The 22678-nt window shown below is 29.8% G+C and overlaps 2 protein-coding genes across 5 annotated transcripts in view; one reads left to right on the plus strand and one right to left on the minus strand.

Annotated features, from left to right (window-relative positions):
* On the plus strand, window positions 1-4302 carry LOC145816717 (large ribosomal subunit protein uL14). Of its 3 annotated transcripts, none has more exons than XR_014358804.1 (4): window positions 434-591; window positions 685-1965; window positions 2442-3253; window positions 3966-4302. XR_014358804.1 is itself a non-coding variant. In XM_082912618.1 (4 exons), exons 1-4 carry the CDS (start codon window positions 579-581, stop codon window positions 4046-4048), a joined length of 423 nt encoding a protein of 140 aa, XP_082768744.1. In that variant the 5' UTR covers window positions 435-578; the 3' UTR covers window positions 4049-4302. The 3 variants fall into 3 exon arrangements, 2 of the variants coding, with proteins under 2 accessions (XP_082768745.1, XP_082768744.1); XM_082912618.1 differs by having other exon boundaries at window positions 435-591; window positions 685-969; window positions 3212-3253; XM_082912619.1 differs by lacking the exon at window positions 2442-3253 and having other exon boundaries at window positions 1-591; window positions 685-969.
* Window positions 4303-11131: 6829 nt separating this feature from the next.
* The window catches only part of LOC145816715 (60 kDa jasmonate-induced protein-like), a 92429-nt gene continuing 80882 nt past the window's right edge, over window positions 11132-22678 (minus strand). Inside the window, exons 2-3 of one of the 2 annotated variants that reach the window (XM_082912615.1) lie at window positions 11353-12102; window positions 11132-11294 (exon numbers count right to left, since the gene is read on the minus strand). In XM_082912615.1, coding sequence (XP_082768741.1) covers window positions 11280-11294; window positions 11353-12090 — 753 coding nt within the window. In that variant the 5' untranslated portion in view covers window positions 12091-12102 and the 3' untranslated portion in view covers window positions 11132-11279. Of the gene's footprint in view, window positions 12103-22678 lie in introns of both variants that reach the window. The other variant, XM_082912614.1, reaches the window with a different exon arrangement.

The following is a 22678-nucleotide window of genomic DNA, read 5'->3' on the forward strand; positions in this document are numbered from 1 at the left end:
GGTGTCAGTGTAATTTATCCTAAATAAATTTAACCCTTTTTATAATCATTTCAATGTGAGTTATTAAGAAAACAAATTTGGGCATTTAACAAATGTTTGATTTTAAGTCATAAAAAACATATATTTAAACTTTTATTATAATTCAATTAAATAATGCAAGAACTAAAACTAATATTTTTAAACAAATGGACCAGACTAATTTTTATTTTTTTGGTTTCAAACATATTTTAATTAATTTATTTATTTAATTGAAGTATAATTTAAAATTTAAACAAATTAAAAATATCTATTGTCATGGGTCAAATATCCAAATCTACACTTTTTTTTAGTTACGATTGGCGGCCTATAAACGCAGACGGGCTTTAATGTTTGATCTTCACTGTCCACTACTACGACACTGGTTTGGGCTTTGAGAAGCCCATATAATAGGCTAGTCAATCACAAACTAACCCCCTCAATTTAAAAACCCCAGATCAGAAAAGGTGCAAGCCATATAAATTAAAACCCTAGCGTTGCATCTCAGCTACTACGCCTTCTTGCTCTGGGGAGAGAGGGGAGGGAGAGAGAGAGAGCACAAGATGTCGAAGCGAGGTACGTCGGACTTTCGATTCTCACATTTTCTCAGTAACCAAACAGATTGATCGTTTGAATTTGTGTTGTTTCGTTTTTTGTGTGGATTTTCAGGTCGCGGTGGTTCGGCGGGGAACAAATTCAGGATGTCGTTGGGTCTTCCGGTGGCGGCGACGGTGAACTGTGCAGACAACACTGGGGCGAAGAATCTGTACATCATATCAGTGAAGTGTATCAAGGGGAGGCTGAATCGGTTGCCTTCGGCCTGCGTTGGAGACATGGTGATGGCCACCGTGAAGAAGGGGAAGCCAGATCTCAGGAAGAAGGTCATGCCCGCCGTCATCGTCCGCCAGCGCAAGCCCTGGCGCCGAAAGGACGGTGTCTTCATGTACTTCGAAGGTGATTTTTTCGTCCTTGTTTCCATTGATGGCACTTGGGTTTAGACTATTTTATATGATTTGTGTTTGAAAATGGGAATTTGTATGGCTTTTGATTTATTTGTTGTTACTTTGATCACTCTAAGAAAACAATTGATACCGCGACCACAATTTCCCTGTATTTGAAGCTATGCTCCTCAATCTTGAAGTTTGATATATATATATATATATATATATATTCATTTGAACTTTATAGCAAGTATTCTTAAACAGCTTTATTCATGCGGTTATGCTTGTAATTGTGAAATTATATATATAGTTCTGCTTGGAATTGGGTAGTTGAAGACAAGCTTGTCCCTACAGTACTCATCTCTGCCCACACAAAAAATATAACTATTCTCATTTATGAATTAGGATTCAATTTTGAGATCCTGCTCAGAAGGTGTGGTAATGCATTGGTAGCACTTGCTAATCTAAGTAGAGGTGTATGACTTTTTTCAAACTCAATCTTATTTCAAGTTGATATAATTTATTTTTATTTATTTATTTTTATTTGTTTGCGATTTGATTCTGATTAATTATTTACACCAAATTAAATGTTTCATCCATAATATAGAATTTTGTTAAGTTAATTAATATTGTAACTCATAAGTCAATACATTGACAGACTACTTAATGTCATTCTATATTGTCTCGAGTTTCATTGAAGTAAATATATTGTATATGTTTGTTTTGCTCATGTGTCCTCTCCCCCTATTTTTTGCTGCTCAAGCATCCTATGAATCTTGTTTGCTTGTTTTCGGGTTAAGTTTTGATGAATCCTTGATAATGTGTTTTTAGCTTTATAAGAGGTTAAATTTTGTAGCTCGAGGTTTGTACTTTGATTTTTCTTACCCTTCTTTGAGGTTGCTTTTTTGAAAGGCGAATGACCATTCTAAAAGTTGGTCAGTCATATCGGGTAGCATATATAAAGAATGTATTGCCAGTTTTAAACAGCATAATGTTCTTCTGTTGCATTGTGTTACCCTAAGAAGCATGGACACGGACACGTGACACGACACGGATACGACACGGACACGCCGACACGCTAATTTTCAAAAAATGCAGGACACGACACGCGGGGGACACGCATGAAATATATGATTTTATATATTTATTATATGTTATATATATGAATATATCATTCAAAGATAATAAAAATATTAAATATGACAATAATTCTTATGAATTTATATGATTTTTGTTTTATTATTGTATCTTAAGTTGTTTTGTTCAAACTTATAATTGGTTTCACATGTGTCTAATTGATAGACACGTGTGTTTAAGAGATACACATGTATTCTCCAAGTGTTCAAAGAGTGTCCGGGTCTTTAAAAATAGGACACGTTTTAAAGAGTGTCGGACACGTGTCGGGAAAGTGTCCAAAGAGTGTCGGTGTCCGACACGGATACGACACGGATACGTTACCTTCTTAGAAGTGTCCGTGCTTCTTAGGTGTTACCTATCACCTGGTAAATTTTACTTAATGTTTTTGCAGGTGAAATTGCTAACTATTATAATCCCCCTATTCAAATCACAGTTAAATTTCGTGTTTATTTTAGAATCAGCTAAGCTGCCTTAAGAAAGTTGGTAATTATTTTATTATTAGTCTTTCTACATGCCTAATGTTTATTTCTCATACATTGAGATTTCCAAATTAAGGGGAGAGATTATTTTTAGTGTTTGCATGTTGTGCATTTGAATCCACATTTTAGTTAATTCTTAGGTAGCTTGATTGTATTTTTTTGGGTACCAAATTACCAATAAAGTTATGCTCTTTGAATCTGATGCTGTCTAGTTTTTTGGGTTATGGATCAATTGTGTAATAAGTAACTGAATGATGTTTTCTTTTTTTGTATAATGGCTTGAAATTGATTTTGCAATTGTGTTAGATTTTTTGATATTCCTCCTGGAATCTTGGCAGTATGTGGCTTTAATTTTTTTCTTTTGTCTTTCAGTTTTTATAATTTCCAAAGTGGGGGCATGTCAAGTAATATGACATAAATGTAATCTTTATATGATCTATCATAGACTAGTATTATATTCCTTTTTGTTGCTGTTGGAAAATAATAAAACCAACCACTGTCATTTTTTATAATTGGAATGAGGTGTTGCTATCAACTTATTGCTTATTTACTTGCTTCTTTTGGGAACTCTAAATGCAAACTATTATCTTATTCAGTTCTTCTTTTGGAAATGCCATACTTATGTTTTTGTATGTGCAGATAACGCTGGTGTCATTGTGAATCCCAAAGGAGAAATGAAAGGTACTACTTACATGTGATGATGTATTTGATAGATGTGGTACATGCGGCCCTCATAAATTCCAAGTGAAAACCAAATTGGACCACTTTGTTGAAGTTATGTTGGCACATGAAATTGGCAGAAGTTATGTTGTGGCCTGTGTTAAACTGGAAATGAAGTTGTGTGTTTACCTAGATTTGATTTGTGATAGCTTTCAGGTTGCAATTTTGAATATTTGAACAGTTCCTTTTGCCTATATGGTGGAATATGCCTCTGGCTGAGATGTTCTTAATTCCTTGCTGAGTTAATGACATATTTTTGGTGCACTCAGGACTTTTGTACAATTACCTTCATTGTTATCTTAGTAATTTCAAATATTCATTCCATGCTTTTTTTGCTTGATGTTGGTATGGAATCTCCATTAACTTGATTGGTTTGTTACTTGGGTTTTGTGATTTTGGTTGGGGAACCACTTTAAAGTTATCATTGATCAAGGGAACCATTCACTTCTGATCATCTGACTTTGGACCAGGGATTATTAAGGAACTATCTCGTTTGACCCATCATATTTTTTTCCCTGTAGGTTGTTTGAATAACATCAATGATCATGAATCATGATCATATGCTTTTACGTGAGGACATGATTAATATGAAATTATCTTGTTTCCATGAAACCGAGCCTTCATATTTTGTGTCGGTGATTCTCATTTGGTTTTTTTGCATTGGTATTTGTAGGTTCTGCAATAACAGGTCCAATAGGAAAGGAGTGTGCTGATCTGTGGCCGAGAATTGCTAGTGCTGCAAATGCTATTGTTTAGGAAGTTGAATAGCAAGTGATTTGGAACAATCAGTTTTGTTTGTCTAGGTGTGGTATCAGGCTTGGTTGTTTTGGGCCTGTCAGAACTAAGATGTTTTGGTTTTGAGCTTATTATGATGTGATGCTAGATTTGGCTATGGCTATTTTTGTTTGTGGTCTGAAAAGGATGAACAATTTCTTAGTATCTTTGGTTTCATTGTGCTACTTTTTTTAGTATTTTTTCGTTTTGAGTAATTATTCATTAATTTTGGAGTATTATGTGTTTTACATGGCTGATATATGTTATAGTGTCGGATTTGGTCTGTTAGCATCCTCACCCCATTGCTCCATATTAATGTGTTAATTTGAAAATATTAATTATTGTTTTATACAGTAACCAATAGGGTTATTGTTAAATATTAACAATGGCCTTATTGTTTGAGTTATGAGATTGTCTTGTAATATAAATAAACTAAATTTGAATTTATTTTGAAACTTGTTAAAATTTTAAGTTTAATACTTGGCTGACTTTTTTTTGAAATCTTATATGGTGAAAACTGGATTATACAGTGACTAAATTAAAAAAGTAAACATATGCATGGATAGAGTGAATCTGTTCAGTTATAACATAGACATCCAATGTGATAAGCTTTTCGTTCAAAATACTTGCACATAAATAGATTTTATTTGAAGTCTTATTTATTGTATATTATTTTGGGATTATTTTTTGCTTATTATATATATGTGAGTCTTATTCATTTTATAATTTTTTTTTATTTTATTTAAATGAATTGTATTTGATCTGTGACGAAATCAAAGTAACATGATAAAGAATAATATTATTTCTATTATGGGGGAATCATGACATTTATGTGTAAAATATAATTTTAAGGTTAATATAAGTTTTTGTTTGTTTTTATTGAAGATAATATATTTTTTGTCTACTATTTGATTTAATCTAGTAAAATAATATAATAATAAGATGTAGTTTTTGTAAATTAGAATGATCAAATTGAGTTGAAATTAAATATTGAATAACTTCATTCAATAAAGATTAGTTTTATTAAATTGACTCGTGGAATTTTTTTTTAAAAAATTTCATATAATTTTTAGTTAATGGTGAGAATATTTGACAATAACTCGTTAACGTGACACGAATTAAACACAGATTGAAAATGATAATAACACAAAATAATAAATAACACAAAATAATAAATTAATTGAGTTAGTATTGAAGTAATTGTGATCCAAACTTAGAATAACACGAACATGACGCATCATGACATGACTCCCATTCCTAATTGCAGGAAAAAAATTCAGAAAAAAAATTAATAATAATAAAAGCAACTTAGGTTTTTTCATATGATTTTCTATTTTTGGATATAAATAATGTTTGAAAATCCAAAAATATATTTTTGTGTATTTATTAGTTTATAATTATAATTTTGATTTTTTCTCTTATTTTTTTTGGAGATTCAGTTTAAGTTTTTGTAAAATTTAAACCTAATCCAACTAAATAGAGCCAAATTGTAAGAAAATGTTTATCAATTAAATTAATGTTGAAGTAATCTTGATACGAATATAAATGACATGACATGAACACCATTTACAACGACATGTAATCCAGTCAAAATTAATTTGGTGAAAAAAACATAAAAGCACTTATTAATTTTAATATATATATATATATATATATATATATATATATATATATATTTTTGGAAAAATTGATCTAGGGTCCTTTCTCCACTTTTCGTAATGGAAGAGATCCACAAAATTATTTTTTGATGTCTAAGGTCCCTAAACATATATCAGATAAATTTGTCTCTCTTCCTCGCATACCAGAAACCCCTCTCTCATTCTCACCCAAAAATGGCGTCAGACATTCTCGTGGAAAGATTAATCATTGCCATTACAAAACAAAATCAAAATATACACAGAGAGAGAGAGAGAGAGAGAGAGAGAGGGGTTTTGTAGCAGTTTTTGTGGTTGATTATGAAAAGGAACACAAGAGGAGGCGGAGCTATATATATATATATATATATATATGTATGTGGTAGAGGCGCAAAGCTTAGATCCTGTGCAAAGGCGCAAAGCTATGGATCTAGATCCTTCAACGAAGTTAACTTAAATCCTTCAACGAAGTTATGGATCTAGATCTTAGCAGAGGCGCAAAGCTTCAGTGATGGAGTGTTCTTGGAGGACAAGAGGTAAGAAGCTTCACTGTGCAAAGGTAGAAAAAAGTGATGAAAACAGGAGAGATGAAAAAAAATATATATATATATATATCTCCAAACCACAAGTTTATCTATCTATGTTTATTTTCTCTCTGTGTTTTGGGAAAATTGGTTCTTTGGCTGTAAGTTCGGTTTGTAAAATTGTTCCGGCACTCTCGATATATCCTCAGAGAAATTCTCTGGGTTTGAACTAAAATTTCTCTGGATTGAACTAAATATATATGTTGTCCAGGAGTACTTGATAATATGTAATCATGAAAGGTCCAATTTTTAGCTCTGTATGTAATTGCATTTGTTTTAAATTATTTTGATTTTCTTTCTGGATTTTGAACTCTACTGTACTTGTGTGATGCATCATTGTAGTGAAAATGCAACATGAAATTGTTTTGCATCTGTTTTGTACTAGCCTTAATAATGTAATAAGTTTTGTGCTGATGCAAAGAGGTTGATTAGTAGGAGGTTCACTCTAGAGAAATTTGAAAATTTCTCTGACTTCGCAGGCCTTCTCACAAAATTACCACTCCAGAGAAATTTGAAAATTTCTCTGACTTCACAGGCCTTCTCACAAAATTACCACTCCAGAGAAATTTGAAAATTTCTCTACAACCTCCTTCACTTGTGCATGTGTTAAGCACTGGACCAATCGACTTGCCAAAACCTGGGGCATAGACATATATGAATGAGAAAGTATGCAAACGGGACACCAACAAAATTGCAGCATAGATACAAGGGTGGGTGTGGGTTCTACACCACTTTGTTCTGTGAATTTTTACTGTATCCGTAGCAAAAATTGTTGAGAGATTATCCTTAATTATGTTGAGAATAAGAGTGTAATCCAGAAGATCATGACATTTTTTAGAAATCTATTATCAATAATTCTGTATCATGGAATCCACCTACTAAACTCCAACACTAGCATGTGTTGAATTATGTAATGTCAGAGCATTTATTCTATGTTGGTCTGGCATTGCTTGAAAAATGTTGCTCTTCAAAAAAATTTCTTTTTAATTAAAAAAATTCAGATATTTGTAACCCAAAGCTGTAGAAGATGCAAAAAACAGAGTAAAGAGTCATAAAAGACCAAAATGCAAGTATGAATCATCTGAACAATAATTTAGAAGAAAGACATTGAGATTGTGTCAGTTGAAATACAAAACTAAAAGATCTATTGGAACTGTAGCTGTAACTACATTTGTGTACAAACATCTCAAGTTTTTTATCGTTAACATTACAAGAAATTGGAATCATTTGATTGCCATTAACCAGAGGTATTTTCCAGTCTCTGACAAGCCAGAGAAATACTCAGATTTTTCCAGAATTTCTCTGGTGCTGGTAAGTTGTCATTGTTATCCCATTCTAATGTTGCTTACATATTACAATGTGGAATTTTTCCAGTTGAATTTAGTTGAACAATGTTGCTTACCTAATGAATCATAATGATTTGGATGTGAATGAGAAGAAAAGTAGAGAAACTCATCCAGAGAAATTTGGTCCAGAGAAATTTCTCTGGGCCAGAATTTCTCTGACCAATTTTCTCTACACTGAAATTTCTCTGGACTGAAATTTCTCTAGGCCAAATTTCTCTGGACCAATTTTCTCTGGACTGAAATTTCTCTGGACTGAAATTTCTCTGGATCAAGGTTAAGGGACCTTAGACATTATGAAAATATTGTTGAGGGACCTTAGACATTATGAAAATATTTGGTATCCTTTATGCTATAAAATCATAATACCAGGGACCTTAAAAAAAAAACCCTATATTTTTTAAGACATAATGTTTGAATTTTTTTTTAAAAAAAATAAAAAGATCTCTTTTCATATTTTTTGTTAGCAAACAAATTTTAAAATTTTATTTTCGTTTTTTTAAACTCTTCAGGTTGGGTCGGTCATGTTCTAAATTCCCATTCGGTTGGTTCGGGGAGGGGTACTCGCTCCATATCCATATGTTTTGACAAACACAGTTTAGGTTTTGCACTCTCTCTCTCTTCTCCGACAGCGGCTATCTCCATCGGCTAGATGAGTCTCTCTCTCTTTCTCTCTCTCTGTGTGCATAGTAATTGTTTCTCTGAGATGGGTGTGTTGGAGCTGTGGGTAATCTTCACTTTATCTCTCGTGTTCTCTTCACGAGTTCAAGTTCTGTTTTTCTGATTTTTTATTTTTGCTTTCAAGAAACCCTACTTGGGAATGGTGATGATGCCTGGGTTTTTCGTTTGTTAATTTGTTGGTACTACTTTCAATTTTGGAATGGTAGAACTGTGATTTTGGATTTTTTGGGTTATTGATTTGTGTGAATTGCTGGTTTTTCAAGTAAAGTTCTTTGTCAAATGCAAAGTTTTTTCTTTTGGGATTAATGGGAGAAACGCACTTTTTTTTTGTGTGTTTTATTGTTTTCTAATGTTTGTTGAAAGGAAGAATGTAAAGTCATGGATTTAAATTGTAAATTTAATGTTTTCAATTATAATTTATTTATTTATTTTTTTCGATCTGGTAGTTTCACAGTTAATGCCTTGATGTCAATGAGAACATAAAAAATTTGTTACTAAGAAACTGTGCATATATTATGGTAGACAACTATAAGATATATTTTTTTAGATTTTTTTTTAGTGATTTTTTTTAATTTGTGTTAAGTTTTTTGACTTTGAAGGCCAATCTAGTCTAGAAGAACCTAAAAAATAATATATATATATATATATATAAATATATCTAAAGATGAAAAAACTCCTAAAAAAAACTTATTTTATGTTTTTCTGGATTTCTTTGATTTTTTTTATTACATTTTTGATCCGTCTAGTCTAATAAATCATAGAAATGATTTTTTTAAAAAAAATTAAAAATAAATTCACTAAAATTAAAATAAAAAAAATCAACAAAAAAAATATTATAAATGCAAATCCCAAACTCTCACTTAGTAAGGAAAGTGTCTTTATTGCCAACTGCGCGAATAACTTGACATGCCAAGCCAGCTTAGAGAGTCTTCCGGATTTTAAAATTGTATTCAACTCAAAGACCTTTATTCTAAAATAATAAGCTATTGAGTGTTTTATATTTTGTTTGGTGTGTTTTCAAATGCACAAATTCTTTTTTTTAAGTATTCTTGTATTCTTTTAGCAAGGGTAGGTTTGACTGAATTTTTTTTAATGATTTTTTTGTTTTTTTTGTTTTTTTTTTGTCTTCAATGAATTTTTTTTTTTAAAAAGGTTTTGCATTTCTAGGATCTATTCGACTAGATCAATCGAAAAAATAAAAAAATAATTATACTTTAAGGGCTGTCATAGAAGATGAAATAAGTTTTTTTTTAAACTATTTGATTTGTTGACTTATTTTCGTCTTTTTTTTTTTGATCAGCGACTTATTTTCGTCTTTAGCGAAACTTTTTTTGAATTTTTTTTATTTTGAATTTATTTATTTATTTTTCATTCACTTGCTAATACAATTTTTTTGAACTCAATTGAATTATGTTTAACGTCTAATTTCTAAGGTAATTTGCGCATGCGCACACACCAAAAAAAAAAAAAGAAAAAAAAGATAAGGATACTAATAATTCAAACTATTTATTTAAATTTGTACGGCTCCTCTTATTTTTTCTTAACTTTCATCTGAGATATAAACAATATATTTTAAACTATTTTTATAATTTTTTATTCTTTGACACTTTATTTTTCTTTTTATAAATGATATTACTGTTTTACTTTCACTGCATAACCATTTAAGCATGCATTCAAAATTTATTATTTAATAATATTATATTTAAAAACATAAAGTATTATATTTAAAATTTCAAAAATAGAAATCGTGTATAGCACGGATAAAAAACTTTTTTATTAATGTATTTGTTAAAGTCCTAGTATTACTGTTTTGTATGTTTTATATGATCGCTATCATGGATGGATGGGTTAGGTGACTGGTGTGGTGTAAAGCATTATAATTAGGGATTGACTTCTCTCTAGTTGGATACAATCAAGTCCAATCAGTGTTGTTGTGTTCACCACGAATTATACTTGATTGATAGAGTCGCATCTTTGTGTATTCACCATCCGTGAAGAAAAAAAAAAAATGATTAACTCAATAATCGTAGCCATCTAATTTCATCAAAATTTTCTTTCAAAAAATGAATGACATTTTTCTTCATGAAAATGAACTTTCTTTAAAAAAAATAAAAATAAATGTTTTAATTTTAAATCATACTTGTCATCATTAAAAATAAATAAATAAACAATTCAAATTACCAAAGTAAGATCCGTGGTAAATATCAAGAATTCAACTGAACCGAACTACACTTCTCTCCAACTCAGTCCCATATAATTACTATTTGTTAACAATTGAGATCACAATTTACTAGCTTTTGCATTTTTATATGGCGTTTATTTTAAATATTTACAGATTTGACCAAAGCTGGTGCCAAATTTGACAATAGATTTGACCGTTATCAAATTTGGCAGCTACTATAACATGTCATTGGAGAAGTCATTTTTGCCCAAACTGCCATATTATGACTTTGGCAGCTGCTTTAGATTGGAGATGCTCTAAGAAATTAATATAAGAAGACATTCATCAAAATTAGAAAAAATTAGATTCTAGTAAGAAGAACTTAAAGTTTTTATAACAACTTGTCTATATTTTCTCTCTTCACCCTTTGCTTTTCAATTTTTCTCTCTCCTCGTTATCCGGTGGTGTGTGTGCAGGTCGTGAAACAGCTTGGAGAAACTCCGGCGACTCTCCAAAAATCACGTCGGAGCCGTAATCGGACTTAGACTAGGGCCGCAAAAAACAAATTGACATGGAAAAATAGCCTGGGAATGAAGCTCAATTACTGAATTGTGAGAAGTATCACTTTTATGCTTATCAATATCCACAGACATATTAAACAATTTAACAACATCAAAACAGATTAATTATTTTATATGTAATCAATAATATAGAACCTGAAACAACCATACCACACCTACAATCAACTTATTAAAACAAAACACTCGCCATAAATGACTAGTGACATATTTATATATATATTCGTCGGTCTCAAGTCCAAGTGACCTTAACTCATGCTGTCCAAGTGACCTTAACTCGGATCTCACCATGCTGTCCAAGTGACCTTAACTCGAATCTCACCATGCTGTCCGAAAATGTTCTTCTGAGATGTACCGGAGAGTTGAGCAGGTAACTCTGCAGTGCCCTTGGCAATCTCACCGTCGTTATCCATCAGATCCGCCCGAACTATGAGGGAGGAGTTCGATGGCACGGCCACCACAGATCTCGACAACGGGATGGGCTGCTCAGGCCTTACATCTACGTGCTCATCTGATTTCTTCCGGAAGAGCACGCTTTCATTCATGAAGTTTCCATTGCGAGCAGTAAGCAGTCCGTAAACATGGGCCGAGTTTTCCCCTTCCCCACCTCTGTTTACGAACGTAACTTCCACAGTAGCCTCAAACGCATGACTCAACACTACGTAGTTGACCGTCACCGAACCATTCTTGAGAGGAAAGTCGTCGTATAAGGGCTCATCATACTTATTGGGGGTGGCGAGGTAAGGGTTCCACCATGTCTGCTTGCTGCTGACATCATCGTCCGGAGACAATTTGTCCTTATCCTTGAGAGCCACGTCGATGGCGACGCTGTCGTAGGCTAAGATGGATCGAGCTGGGCCAGTCAGCAAAACGGGTTGGCCCGGGCTGATGGATTCGTAATGATCTCTTGATCGGTTGTAGATGGATTGAGAACCCGGTGCGTCGGTGACTTTGATTGTGCCGTAGAGGTTCTCTCCGTTGATGTGGTTGATGCTCACCGAGAACACCTCCACCAACGGTCGCAGGAATACATCATCGGCCATGCGCAGAAGAATCTTTTTATTAATATCAATGAGACTTTAATGCGATATCTACCTATCAATATATTATATAAGGCAAAGAATCTTTTTCTTTGCCTCCAAGTTTTTTTGTCCAACAAGTTTCTTCTTTTCCGAGAAAACCATTTCCTTGCCGACCAAGTTTTCTCACATATGAAAACCCTTTTTGTTGTCCACCAACTTTTCTCTCCTATGATTTATGATTTTTAAAAATATATGTATATTTTTCTATTTCAAAATTTAAAATTATGTGTCATGAAAAATGCTAAACGATTCAACAAAATCTAAAATTTATATATATATAAAAAAAACTCTTTCAAATGGTTACATTATCTATACTATAACTAACATAATAATCTTTTTCAAAATGTATAAGAACGCTTCTTTCAAAACTCAATATAGTAAGTTTTTAAAATTACATTAAAAAAAATAAAATTATTTTTATTTATTTCCAAACTCACATACTAAGTTTCTTGATTAATTTTTATTTATTATTTAAAAATAAAGTATTTACACACAAGTCTTAATTTATGAACTTATACTCTATTAAGTCTTAATTAAGATTTTTAAACTCTCAAGTCCCATTAAATATCTATATATATTATATAAGGGAAATAATCTTTCTAATAGCAAGACTTGTGAGAGTTCTAAATCTTCGAATTAAATTTTATGATTTTTAAATAATAAAAAAACATTCTATTGGTTAAACTCTCAAGATTTAAAATTATGTGTCATTAAATTTGCTAAACGATTCAACAAAATCTAAAATTCATAAAAATAAATAAATAAATAAATAAATAAATAAATAACCTTTCAAATGGTCACATTATCTATGCTATAACTAACATATGAATCTTTTTCAAAATGTATAATAACGCTCCTTTCAAAATTCCATTTAAAAAAATAAAATAATTTTTATTTTTATTTATATTTATTTCCAAACTCACATACTAAGTTTCTTCATTAATTTTTATTTATTATTTAAAAATGAAGTATTTACACACAAGTTATGAACTTATACTCCATTAAGTCTTAATTAAGAGTTTTGGACTCTCAAGTCCCATTAAAATTTTAATAGTCAGAATTGTCCTTCAAACAGTGATTGTTTATCATTTATGATTGTCTATAAATGAACATGATAATTTGACATTTATTTTTATTTTTAAAACTTTAAAACATTAACTTTTAAATTGAAAAAAAATTAAAAAAATTATGTGCCAAAAAAAATAAAAAAATAAAAAAACCTTTCAAATGGTCACATTATCTATGCTATAATTAACATAGGAATCTTTTTCAAAATGTATAATAACGCTCCTTTCAAAATTCCATTTAAAAAAATAAAATTATTTTTATTTTTATTTATTTTCAAACTCACATACTAAAGTTTCTTCATTAATTTTTATTTATTATTTAAAAATGAAGTATTTACACACAAGTTATGAACTTATACTCCATTAAGTCTTAATTAAGAGTTTTGGACTCTCAAGTCCCATTAAAATTTTAATAGTAAGGTTTTTAGTTGCCAAAAGTAAGGTTTTTAGTTGCCAAAATCTTTTCCCGACTACATATTTTGGTCGCGGGAAAACAGTCAAGGAAGGTTTTGGCGACTAAAAAAAATTTAGTCGCCAAAAGTCCTATAAATGGCTACTAATGTTTTAGTAGGGAAAAATACGAGGTATTGGCGACTAAATATTTTTTAGTAGCCAAAAGTCATAAATTGGCGACTAAATATTTAGTTGCCAAAAGTTTTCAAATAAAATTAATTTTTATTTTCAGTGACTAAAACTTGTAGTCGCCCAAAGTATCATTTATTATTAGCTACTAAATATTTAGTCGCCAAAAAAAATTAATTTTCATATTTTTTTTTAGCTACTAAATTATTTAGTCACCTAAAGTCTCATATATTTTTTACTATTAAATTTTTAGTCGCCAAAACATCTTTGATTTGTTTTTTGCTACTAAATTTTTAGTAGCCAACAAGTTTTATTTTGTTTTTTTGACTACTAAATATTTAGTCACCAAAAACTTTATTTAGTGTTATTTATTTATTTATTTATTTATTATTATTAATTTCTGCACAACCTGTATTTATTTCGTGCAACCTGCCCCTGTATATAAACAAAACAATACATATGTCTATTTCTATTTCATTTTCAACCATCCAAAAATTTAGTCTTGTAACATCAAATTCTATACAAACCAACTATAATTCAACCCAAAATAATAATTCCATACAAACAGATAATCATACAAAAATGATGTCCTCCGTATATAAAAAAGAAATACTACTAGTAATCTATACCACCAAAAAATAACTTCATCTCTGTTGGATCAGCACAAGATGTTTATTACAAGTAAGAGAGAGAGCTCAAATTGAACAGTGAATCAGGAATCTGTCCAGTAAATTTGTTGAAGCTCAAATCCCTCAAAAATTATATAAATCATGGTCAAGTAAATTCATTATATAATAATGTAAATACATTAAAAATATTTGCTTCATTATATATATATATAATTTTTCAAATAAATTATATATACTTATTGATCGCTGCAAAACAATGATTTGGTCTTGGGAAATAATTTTTTTAAATCATTATTGCTTTTCGTATTTTTTTAATTTTAATAAATATTTTTATATTTTAATTCAATTTTATTTTATTTTCTAGATATATCTAGATTAGGTGCATTTAAAAAGTAAAAAATTGATTCCAATATGAAAAAAATTACTAAAAAATGAAAGATAATTGTAAAAAAAAAAAAAAAAAGTTCTAGAGTTTTGATATTTTTTGTGATTTTTTTGTCTTTTGATAATTTTTTTTTCATATTTGGGTAATTTTTTTTTAGATGCACCAAATTTAGATGCATCTAAAATATTAAAAAAATAACTAAAATATGAAAAAAAAAAATCATTAAAAATAAAAAAAATACGAAAAAATAATGACTTTGAAAAATTATTTTTCAAAACCAAACCAAATGGAGCCCTAGTTTGAGTTGGATTATATTTACAAAAATAACATTATCACATCATTCTTGTGAAATTTTTTTATATAAAATTAACAGAAATTCTATGTGTCCAGAAAAGACTACCAGATTTTTGTCCAAAAAATTTGTGTGGTAGAGATTGAATGGTGTATTGTGGGATCTATACATGGAGGAAATCTAGACAATATGTTAATAATTCTAAATAAAAAATTTAAGTATATAATATTTCTATGAAATTTATGTATGAATATAATTTTTTTTTCTTAATAATGAAATTCTTACCTTCTTCCAAGAAAGCAAGGCCCACGAATTGATTGAAAAAAAGTTATATAAATGATGTACACGTGAAGCTATTTTATTAAAGCATTTTCAACATACCTTTTATATCTTTAAACATAAAAGATTAATCCTCTAAAATTATTTTCCACTCATTTTTTAATATCATTTCTATTTGTGAGAATACATATTCATTCTCCAAATATAGAGAAAGTATAAAAAATAGAGGATAGCCTCTATAATACTATTCACTTTTTAAATACCAACTTTGTCATTAAGGGATTTTCCTTTCAAAATTATATGCCAACCACATCCTTTTTAGTTTCGATTAAATGTTATAAAATACAAATCAGCTTGCTTGTTTTCATTTTTCAGAAAATACTTTTCAGAAAATTCTATTTTCTTATTTTTCATATTTTTTTATTTTTACTGATTTTTTTTAATATTTTAAGCAATTTTTTTAATTTTTAGACACACCTAACATAAATACACCTAAAAAGTAAAAAAATTATAAAAAAAATCTTTTAAAAATTCACTAAATATCAAAAATACAAAAAAAAAAAAAATACAATAATTCAGTACATTTTTTGTATTTTATGTATTTATTAATTTTTTAAAATATTTTTTCACAAATTTTTTACTTTTTAGATACATCTAACTAAGGTGCATCTAAAAAAGTAAAAAAAATGTTTAAAATTTAAAAAATATTTACTAAAAACAAAAGAATACAAAAACCAAAAAACTCACTTTTCAAAAAATTTAATTCAGAAAACTCAAATCAAACACACTGAATAACTTTTAATATGTACATCTAATTTTTATAAATTTAATATCATTAAAAAGACTTAAATCATACCTTTGAAATGAGTCTAATATTAAATATTTTTAACAAAAAATTGAAAATTAAACATTTAGGAGGAAAATATTTAGAGAAGAAAATGAAGATTTGTGGTTAGAGTTTGAGTCAATAGTGAGATGCTCTATATATATTTTTTGAATAAATTTTTTATTTTTACCCTCTATTTAAAAGCATTGGATTGGAGATGCTCTTAGGAGGAGGGTCTCTGTACGGATGAAAATTTGTGTCGCCCTCAATCTTGGTTGCTGTGTAAGATTTTTTTTTTTTTTACGTGACAAGAAAATAGAAATGAGATAGTATTTGCTTTCTAGTCCTTTATTTTTTTGTTTTCGGTCCAATTATATTAAATAAATAAATTTTATATGTATGTATATAATTTAATTTGTTAAAAAAAAAAATAGTAAGAACACTAAAAAATTCCTATACATCTCATATTTGACATCTCTATTTCTCTTTTCAAATTTTTTTAACTCTCATTACTTATCAATATTTTTTTCTCTCATATACTATATTATTTATTTTTCATTAGTATCATCTTCTCCTAAATGTGACAAATTACCTTGATACTTTCCCGCCTCCTTCATCTCTGATTTTTGCACCCTGACAAAGTAAAGGATGAGGGACTACAACCCGGCCAAATTGCCATTCCTACTATTGTGGATAAGGCACAACAAGGGTGTTGCTCTCTTTGGTGGGCTCCACTTAAGAATCATTTTAATGATTTAAATCGTTAATTTTGTAAGGTCCGTCAGGATAATTATACACGTAAACAAATAAAAGTAATCAGATATTGATAGCCACATGATCGGATCTATTTGTCTTCAAGGGAAAAAAAAATTTGAGAATTAAATATCCAACAAGAATGACATGATCATGTGACTATCGATATTCAATTAATTTACTTTGTAACATGCATGATATTTAAGACAAGCTTTACAAAATGACAAATTCAAATTATTAAAATAAATTTTAAGTGGAGCCCACCAATGGGTTCAACATCCCTTGCTTTGCCTCGAAGACCCCTTCTCCACATTGATATTCTTCATCAGTTAGGCTAGTTAGATTTCAATTGTTCACACATGTAATAAAGTGACCGATCAAAAACAATTTTTTAAATTAAAATAGTGAGAAATCCCCCATTTTGGCCACCAAATAATAAAAATTATTTAGAAAGGACTTTTACACCTAGTAGCAAGGACTTTGAAAATTCGAGCCAAACATGTGTTTTGTTCACGTTCGGATCATACCCTGAAATACCTCCAAAACGATGTTGTTTTGGACACTCCCTAGGGGCGTAAATGAAAAGGGCCAAAACGATGTCATTTTGGTCCCTCCCACAAAAAAAAAAAAAAAAAAAAAAAAAAAAAAAAAAAAAAAAATCAAAAATCAAAAATCAAAAGGATGAAGCGTATGACAAAAGCCTTCCAATTGAGCGCGAAGCAGGTTCGCGTAGCAGACAGGGGGAGAGAGAGAGAGGAGGGGGAAGAAGACGGACGCAGCGACGAAGACATCCGGCGATTGGCGATTGTAGGAGACCGACTGGCGTCGAGCAATAGCGGAAGAAAAGACGAGCGACAAAGAACCACATTGTCAATATGTTCTTCGTTCTCAACTCTTCTTCTGCTTTTTTGTTGAATATTCACATTAATCAAAGAAATGTAATCAGATTTGATAAATGTGAATAAGAAATTTCAAAATTTTAGGGTTTATGATTTGGGGATTTGAGAAGACAAAATAATATATTTTTGGGGACTCAATCTCACAAGAATGAAAAAATCTTAAACCAAGTGTGTGTTGCTAAGATTTGTACAACTATCTCATGTGCAGTGGGTTTGGATAATAATTGTGTGGTGGAGGTGGTTTTGTAAGGGTTTTTTTTTTTTTTTTTTTTTTTTTTTTTTTTTTTTTTTTCAAATATCAATTGCCGGAATGCTTGTGCTGATGATGCCGGAATGCTTGTGCTGATGATTCTGGGTGCATTCATTATTTATTCATACAGTCAATTAGTTTTATGTTACATGATTTGTTGTATGTAAAAGAATTAATTTGAAACATAGAATTGAATTGTAATGTAGTAATTTTATGTGTCCCACATATAATGTAAGTAATTTAAGTATTTATTTAATTGTAATGTAGTTTTCTATGTCATCATTTTTCCTTTTAATTGTTATACATTATTATTGTTGCAGATGAGCAATATGTCTATTCTAATGCCATTCATGTATTCTGCACCTACAAGCTATCGAGCATTGCTTAACAATGCAAGTGGTTATGAGTTCGGGTTACTAGATTCACATGCCTCAAACAATCCTACATGTAGTCAGGTATATGATATGTACTAGTGTAATTTAATTTTTTTTTTTTGTTTCATATAAATTGTTAATAATGTTAAGTTTCATTTTCATATTCATTTCAGGCGCCACAGTGGCATGGGCATGATAAAACAGTTGATACATTGAAAGCACATGATCATGATGGAATTTAATGGATTAGAAATTTGTCTTTGTTTCCTTGTGAAAGTTGTTTTTGATGTATTAAGTACTCACTGTTATTTGGGATTTATTAGCGACTTCGTTCTAAATTGTACTCTTATTAGAGTATGCTCGTGCCTGAAGGCACGATATAAATAATTGTGATCAACATACAGTTATAATTTATATGTATCATATTAAAATTTATTATGAAGTCTGTAATTTTTTTGACAAAAATATTGAAAAAATATAAAGAAATACTATTCTTTTTAAAAATTGTAACAATTTTATTTGTATCTTAAGTTTTATAAAACTCAAATAAAATAACAACGAAATAATCCAAAACTCCAGTGATGCATCTCACAGAGAAGCACCGAAATACTCTCACTGCCGGCAAACAAATAATTATTCTATTATTTATACCCATTAATATATATAATACTACCAAATAAATAATTATTATATTGTTTAAGAATTTCAATTTAGTAGTTTGTCCAACAAATAATAAAAGCAAAATAAATTAAGATTTTAAAAATAAAAATAATAATAAATACAATATTTTGATTTCTCAAAAGTCATGGAATTTTCTGACCTCTTCCTGGTTGATGGTGGGTCACCCAAAGCTCTTTCATTTTATTTTTCTTTTATTTATTTATTTATTTATTTATTTATTATTTTAGACTTCACTCTCTATCGCTTTTTCTGCTTGCTTTTTCTGTCCAACCAATCACATTCCGCCCGCATGGTCTTTGTTTTGATGACCCAATTTCCAAAGTCTTTAAAGCTTACAACAACTTGAAAGTGCTCAAAAAGTTCAACTTCTGTCAATAGATTCTTGAAAGTGCTCAAAAAGTTCACCTTCAGATTTTAACACCTTCAAACTACTGATTTATCTGCTAATAGATTCTAACCAAGCAAGTCCCCAGGGTTGATTTGGAGGTTTAAAAATGTATATCCGTGTCTAAATTAATTATAAGATTAAAATATAATTAAATTTAAAAGTATTGATTTAAAATGTAATTTATCAAATTTATTGACTTTGAAATGAATTTTGTAAAAGTACCCAAACATAAATATATTTGCAAAAACACAACTTTTTCTTATTAGAATCAATACTCAACACCTGCAATTCACACATTCCCAAAATAAAATAAAAGAAGAGAATGAATGAAAGATTTTCAAGGAGAAATGAAAATTCAGCAATTGAAACATCAGAAAGCCCAATCTGAAATGAAATTCAATCATTCAATATTTTTTTTGGGTAATTTTCTAATTAAATTTTCTGATTCCTTAACATTGCTATTGAATTGAAACATTTGCAAAAACACAAAAATAAGCAATTGAAACATCAAAAGCCCAACCTGAAATGAATCTCCATCATTAAAAAAAAAAATTTGTAATTTTCTAATTAAATTTTCCAATTACCTAATATTGTTGTTGAAACATTTATAAAAACATACACACATATAGTGGGACCTAATTTAAAATGAATCTCAACTACTCCAATATTTTTCTGACTAATTTTTGAAGTAAAGTTTTCGATTCAATATTTTTTTCTGACTAATTTTTGAAGTAAAATTTTCGATTACCAAACATTTCTGTTGAAACATTTATAAACACATATATATGCATATACCTGACTGATCATGAGAGAAGCTTGGCTCCAATGAAATGCAAAGTAGGCAAGGATGCACCTATCAAACTCCTCAACCAACTTCACATACAGCTCATCAACATTTGGATCATCAGCAAAATACTCATAGATAGTACTCTCACACTCTTTGGATTTTTTGAGGTACTCATATGCTAATTTGCAAAGTTGGGGACATTCACTTCCATATTCAAATCCTATCTGCCTAGCTGATCCATCCCCATTCCCAAAATCCAAAAAACAAAAACAATAAAACATTTTAGTTGTTGTAAAGTGGAAAAACATTATGAAAAAAGAAGAAGAAAAGAAGAATGGAGATGAATAGATTTTTACCGACATAATTGGAGAATCTTTCAAGTTTGGAAACACAGCCAGACTCATTCCTGTCTAACAATGGAACTACGGTTTGATCTTCCAACTGTTTTTGGGGCTTGTCGATGGTAGTAGTGAAACGCAGTGGCAGAGATGACTCCAATGGAGGTTGCAGCCAGGATGTGTGCAAGGATATGCCCATCTAAAGATAGAATTTGAGAGAATATTGTTACTACTGCTGCTGTTACTACTATGAGAGAGAGAGAGAGGGAGAGAGAGAGAGTATTACCTTTGAGTTGCCTGGTTTTATACATAGTTCAAACCCGAATTGCAACAGACAGAAAATAGTCAATCCAAAAAAAAAATAAAAAATTTGTTTTAAATTTTTTTATCATAGACCACCGTTAAAGCAATCCTATTCATACAGGACTCAATCAAAGATAGTCAGTTAAACACCAAAATCGATCAAAATCATTCAAACAGATCCAGTAGGTAATCCATAAAGTAAAGCTCTCGCAATAATATATAACAAATATAAGTACATCCAATTCGAGAGAGTAAAGTTTGTACGATCGGAATTAAATAAATAAATTAGAACAAAAGAAAGTTCTAAGGTTGAGAATTAGAACAGAAATAAATAAATAAATAAAAATAAAAAATACACATACAACAGAATTAAAAAAACAAAGTTAGTTCTAAGGTTGAGAATTTAACTGGAAAAAAAAAAAAAAAACATTACCAACATCTCAATAAATAAACATTACCAACATCTCAATAAACATTACCAAAAAGGGATATGCTAGAATCAGGTCATGGTATTTGACAATAAATAAATAACTAAATAAATAAATAAATTTTAAAAAAATAAAAATAAAGTGAGAAGTTAAGTTTTCAATAACCTAATTGATGTTTTCATGATTTTCAAAATAGGAAAAATCAGCTCATGAAATAAAATTAATTCTAACATTTCTAAACAACCAAATAAGCATCAAAGGAAAACGAAAAAATTGAACACAATGAACATAATCCACAACTACCTCTTTGGTAGCAGATGAATAACATCTCAACGCGGATACTGCAGGCTGCTGTATCCTTTGCAAGGATTGTTCTAAAATCTGAAATTAAATACTATCTATTAGATGCAAAAAAAATCTTCCTTTTTCAAAATCAAAACATACAATTGAAAGACCTACCGGAACAGGAAATCCTCCAGCTCCAAGTTTTTGCCTTGCAATCCTCCATATCCTCACAAATGAACTAAATACATACATACATACATAGTCCACATACACAAAGAAACCATAAAATTAAGCAGATAATATCTCCAAATCAGAGGCAAAACAAAATATTATACATAGTTCAAACCCGAATTGCAACAGACGGAAAATAGTCAATCAAAAAAAAAGAAAAAAGAAATTGAGACTCAATCAAAGATAGTCAGTTAAACACCAAAATCGATCAAAATCATTCAAACAGATCTAGTAGGTAATCCATAAAGTTTTTCTGAATATAGCCATGAATTGAAAACACAAATATATAAATAAATAAATAAATAAAAATAGAATTTATTGGGGAAAATACAGCTTTGATGGACGATAGCGATGTTTCGGATGGACATGGAACCCAAGAAATGTGTTCTGATGAAGTGCAGACTCTTCCAATTTTGCAGAAATTTGAACAAACATATTCTAAATAAAGCCAATTACAAACATATACATACACAAACAGATATTGTTTATGCTCTATTCTTACTGCTTGATCACAACCCATAAGCTTCAACTTGAGGACATAAATGCATTACCAAGACATAAACAAATGAAAAATTACAAAAAGAAATTTCTCAGAGAAAAAACAGCTATAAGTCTCCACAGTCCTTACATATCACATCAAATGTTGCCAAAAAAAAGTAGAAGTGTACCTAAAATAGGCTATGATCTCATATTCATCTCCATAATTATTAAATCCATCTATATCTATTAACTCTTTAACTTAGAAAATATTGACATTTGTATTCCTTCGAAT

This window comes from Camellia sinensis, unplaced genomic scaffold (assembly GCF_055761805.1).
Source record: "Camellia sinensis isolate YWXY unplaced genomic scaffold, ASM5576180v1 Unanchor4, whole genome shotgun sequence".
Lineage (NCBI taxonomy): Eukaryota > Viridiplantae > Streptophyta > Magnoliopsida > Ericales > Theaceae > Camellia > Camellia sinensis.

Excerpts from the sequence above, each read along its gene's own strand:
- LOC145816717 (XM_082912618.1), top strand. Across the intron at positions 970-3,211 it reads TGTCTTCATGTACTTCGAAG|ATAACGCTGGTGTCATTGTG; the intron begins GTGATTTTTTCG and ends TTGTATGTGCAG. Across the intron at positions 3,254-3,965 it reads TCCCAAAGGAGAAATGAAAG|GTTCTGCAATAACAGGTCCA; the intron begins GTACTACTTACA and ends TGGTATTTGTAG.